This window comes from Danio rerio, chromosome 12, assembly GCF_049306965.1.
Source record: "Danio rerio strain Tuebingen ecotype United States chromosome 12, GRCz12tu, whole genome shotgun sequence".
NCBI lineage: Eukaryota > Metazoa > Chordata > Actinopteri > Cypriniformes > Danionidae > Danio > Danio rerio.
The window spans coordinates 36,179,553-36,184,396 of record NC_133187.1 but is presented as its reverse complement, the minus strand read 5'-3'; the positions used below and the strand labels follow the sequence as shown (position 1 = coordinate 36,184,396).

The 4,844-nt window shown below is 41.4% G+C and overlaps 1 protein-coding gene across 1 annotated transcript; it reads right to left on the bottom strand.

Moving 5' to 3' along the window:
- Positions 1-453: 453 nt before the first annotated feature.
- On the bottom strand, positions 454-4,573 carry socs3b (suppressor of cytokine signaling 3b). Its single transcript, NM_213304.1, has 2 exons — positions 4,424-4,573; positions 454-2,352 (listed from the first exon to the last, which is right to left on the bottom strand). Exon 2 carries the CDS (start codon positions 2,176-2,178, stop codon positions 1,546-1,548), a length of 633 nt encoding a protein of 210 aa, NP_998469.1. The 5' UTR covers positions 2,179-2,352; positions 4,424-4,573; the 3' UTR covers positions 454-1,545.
- Between the last annotated feature and the right edge of the window lie 271 nt (positions 4,574-4,844).

Sequence of the window (4,844 nt, the reverse complement as noted above, 5' to 3'; positions counted from 1 at the left end):
ATGATAAAAGCCCTTAGTTAAATGGAGAGCAGAGAAAATTAATTAAGAGAGGGGTTAATCAAATAAGTGGAAGCATCCAGATCTGAGAAATGACCAAACTGAGTTAATTACGAGTAGTGAAATTAAAAATAAATAGCAGAGATTTTTCTTGAGAAATGAAGAGTGATCAAGATTAAATAGGAGAGATAGAGGTGGTTTTACTTCTGATCAAAAGAGAAAGCACAGAGTGACATCCTGTACACGCATACACACGCCTCAAGGTAAGCCTCAGACCTGCTTTTCTGAAAACAAGAGCAGTTGTGGTATCTTCGTCTCTGGGTGCGTGTAAATATGGCTGGAGGAAAATAGTTCAGCAGCAAATGCCTAATTAAAAATCATGCATATTCAAAGCCTGGCAGCCTGAGGCCACGCAGAATTCCCGCGTCAACAAAGAATGCAAAACACACAGTGGGGTCCGTTTTGTAAAAATAGTGCTCTTTAATATAAATTATGGAAATATCTTATAAATATAAATATGTGCAAAGTTTCTTGCTGCATTTGTTTCTATGTTAATGCCTTTGTTTTCTGATCTTCAAGCTTGCACTGCGGTCATCAGACCAGACCTTAAGATGAGACATCTTTATAAAAGACAGAGTAAAAAACATGCTGTCCTGTTGGTGGCCACACATGTAAACACCTTGATCTGACAAAGTATGAACTACAAAAACAGAAAAATGATCTACAAGTGGAACCGTAAGCCCTTCCAAAGACTCGTAATACATTCAGTGAATAGCAGACGTCCTGCATGTGAAACAAACACTGTGTCGTTGTTATTGAATGAGGATTTCCAAGCACACAGAGCCCAAATGCAAGGCCCTCCGTGTCAAAGACCACAGTAAATGAGTTACTAAAGATTTTTTTCATACTGTGCTTGAATTTGCTTCACAGTAAATGAATGTCAACTGCTCCTATTGAATCGTCACCAATGTTCAGCCGTCGTTTATTTCTAGCGCAAATGCAACTACTGTTTGCTTTGGCTCTTGTCGTGAAGAAAGTAACAACAGTCCGCTAAAGGGCCGAAACTGTCCACAGTCACAGGCCTCTCGTCCGGTCAATGCGTTCGCTCTAGTCCTTTTTCCTGACACAGTCACCAGAGCAGACACGGAGCGGTAAGTAGCCACCCCGTTTGCGCCCCCACACCCACTTATGAGGCAATTACACTTGGCAAGAAGCAGTGGAAATGTGTACGTCATTGCAAACACCCAGCTCTTGCTCCATCCTTCCAGGAGAAAGTCAAAAAATGTTGAGCTGGAGGAAACCGAGTGTCTCCCGATCGATGCTGGAGAGCTGGAGCGAAGCCACACTTAACTCCCATACTGATCGACTATCACTCGTCTTTATCTTCAGCCGCTGGAACGTGGAAGTCTGATCCACTTGATCCACTTGAGTGGGAGAACGCTGTCCTTCACAAAAAATAAAGTCCACAATCCAGAGGTCGAAGGCACAGCTGGCCCGCAATACTGACAGACGCCGATTTCTCATATGAAACCCGTTAGGGAGAGAGGGCTAGATGGGAGCATCGTACTCCTGGAGGAACTCTTGGAGTGGATGAGGCAGCTGGTCCCGTTTGGTGGACACGTCTATATGACCGTTTAAAGTCTTTCGACATAGATGCTGCAGACTAGACATGCTGGATGCCAGCGGACGCAGGAGCTCCAGGGGGATCTTTTCACCTCCTGAGTAAATGAAGTACGCACTTCCTTCTCCAGCATTGGAGGAACTCACTGTCCCGGCTGAGGGCATGTAATGATGGATGAGTTTGAGGACACAATCGAAGCGCGGCACCACCTGTTCGCTCCGCGGGTCAGTCTGCAGGAAAAAGGAGGAGGAATCGCACTGGATGCGCAGGTTTTTGGTGCCTGTGGCCGTTTTCACACTGAGCGTGAAGAAGTGGTGATGGTCCGAGCTGTCCCGCACCAGGAAGGTGCCTGGGGGCTCGGAGCTCAGCAGAGTGCTGGCCTCCTTCCCGCTCACGGTGCTCCAGTAGAAGCCACTCTCCTGCAGTTTGCGCACAGCCGCGAGCACCATCTGATACTGCTCCCGAGAACTGAAGGTCTTGTACCGGTGGGGGGGCAGGCGCACGCCGCCTTCAAAGGGGCTGCTGCTCATGGCGCTGTCAAGCCTACTATGCGTTACCATGGCGCTCTGCCCACCCCCTGTACCACCCGGCACCCAGCGGTGCTCGGGGTCCAGGGCCGAAGGGCTGTCCCAGCCAGGGTGCTCGTGCACCGGAGAGCACCAACACAAAGCCCAGAGCTCTGACACTTCTTCCACATCCAGAAGAAATGATGTCTCGGTGGGTATGGAAGGCAGCTGAAGGAAAAGGCAAATGGAAAATGTCAGCATCCACCAAAACAGAAGCCAGTGCCAGCAGGCGTGCATCTGCTATGACATCAGCTTTATGAGGGCCATTCATAGTTCTCATAAGCGGATTGGATGTTTCTCACATGTGTTCTTTATCATTAAAGCCCAACCCTCCTACTTCAAAGAAACACTTTAATTATGTAATTGTACTATTTAGAGATAAATTATGGCTGTATAAACATTTGTGTCTTTAGGGCCCATTTTTCTTCTGTACTTAGAGTACCACTTACTTTTTTGAAAGTGTTCAATGTTTCTTGGGATGCTTTAAACTCATCCATTACTAGATACTGGATCTTGTTCCCATATATAAATATATATATATATATATATATATATATATATATATATATATATATATATATATATATATATATATACATACATACATACACACATACACACACATTATATATATATATATATATATATATATATATATATATATATATATATATATATATACATATACATATACATACATATATACATACATACATACATACACACACACACACACACGCGCGCGCGCGCACAGTTAGAAAATTCTGAAAAATAAAATCTTTTTTAAAATATTTCCTAAATTATGTTTAACGGAGTAGGGAAATTTTCACAGTATGTCTGATAGTATTTTTTTTTCTGGAGAAAGAATTTTGTTTTTATTTCGGCAAGAATAAAAGCAAAATTTTTTTAAAAATGTAAGCATTTTATGGTCAAAATTATTAGCCCCTAAAAGCTATATTTTTTTCGACTGTCTACAGAACAAACCATTATTAATAAAAAAAACTTGCCTAATTACCCAAACCTGCCTAATTAAACTAATTAACCTAGTTAAGCCTTTAAATGTCACTTTAAGCTGTATAGAAATGTCTTGGAAAATAAAAAGTTAAATATTCTGTACTGTCATCATGAAAAAAAATCTGCTGTCTGTTAAAATAAACAGGGGGGCTATTAATTCAGGGGGGCTAATAATTCGGACTTCAACCGTTTTCCAATACTCCTGGTAACAAACTATCTATTTTATCTGTCATTCAGATGATTTTACTAGTAATTTTGGTGTTAGTAACAATCATAATGCTAATACTACTGAAGTACTTATGCTGAATTAAATAGTGTGGCTTAGAACAAAGACTTGCATTGATTAGTATGCCAGTGTGGTTGTTACCTATTACAATTATGCAAATACTACTGCTACAAGACAGGATCCTAGTAGGCTACTACTGGAAATGAATGGCTATTTTGTTATTGAATATATGGGAATGTGTAATGTTAGCCAAGTAGGTAAAATGTCTTTGGTGTCAATTCTTGTTTAATACTATGACTACTATTTCAATACCACTAGTAGCCTGCCAAATTGTTAGAGATTGTGAATGTTTTAGGTCAAATATTTACTATAAGATATTCTAGTTACTGTTACCTGTTCTCGCTTTACCAAAACAGATAGTCCTTGTAGGACAAATAACCGAAGAGTTACTGGTTTTACTAGTCGCTATCGCATGAAATGAGCTCAATCTGAGGCGGAAACGTTAAAACGGCGTGCAACTGATGAATTAACTAGTTGCTAATCGAAGCTTATTTTTAGTCTAAGCTCGACCGTGTAAACCCGATATTGACTTCGATCGCTTTCTCGGGCTAATAGAAAACAGGTTATGAATGAGGTCCTCCAGTTCGTTGTGAATAACCCAATTCCTCATTCATGACACACGGTCTCTGTCTCGTGTTACACCGTAAATACCCCTTCACTCTGTTATCCTGACTGGAATAGAAATTCGCCGACTTGTTCGGGTTACATTCAGGTCGTTCTGCTTCACTGGCCCACATCTATAACCCAAACAGACTTAAAACTATCATGCTATGCCGTACATTGCTCAACCGTAGCCTTTTTCATTCGGGATACCATGTCGCACCGCATACATCGAAGCATGCATAATAGGCGGACATAACATAACATATGCACAACTGAATAATAGACTGTTTTAAAGCATTCCTGTGCATTAGAATGAAGCGCAAAACGTTATTTTACCTTCAAAGCGTTATCCGACTCAATCTTGGGAGTTTTCTTAAAACATATCTCCTTTTATGATCTCCATAAAACCCCTTGAGCAAGATAGACCTTCTTTTAAAGGGATAAAAATCGGTTTCATGTCAGTTTTTGAACAGTTGATCAGAGATCAGCTGTGTAAAAGTCTATCAGAGGTAGTGGAGGTGTCCTATGTTTGTGCCATCGAGTTGAAGTACGTTACCGACTGATATTTCTAACAGGCTCCGCCCTCGTGTTTCCAGTAAAGCAACCACACACACACTATGGCAAGCCGAAGGTATCGGAAATACACTATTAATCAATCGCGTTTACAATTAAAACGCCGCATTAAACGGCGCTAATACCATTTCAAACGCCGCTAAAAACGCCGTTCTGGTTGCAAACGCCGCAAATAACGCACGTA

What these genes read in the sequence shown, in the direction of transcription:
- socs3b (NM_213304.1), bottom strand. Translation starts at nt 2,178, where the DNA reads ATGGTAACGCATAGTAGGCTTGACAGCGCCATGAGCAGCAGCCCCTTT.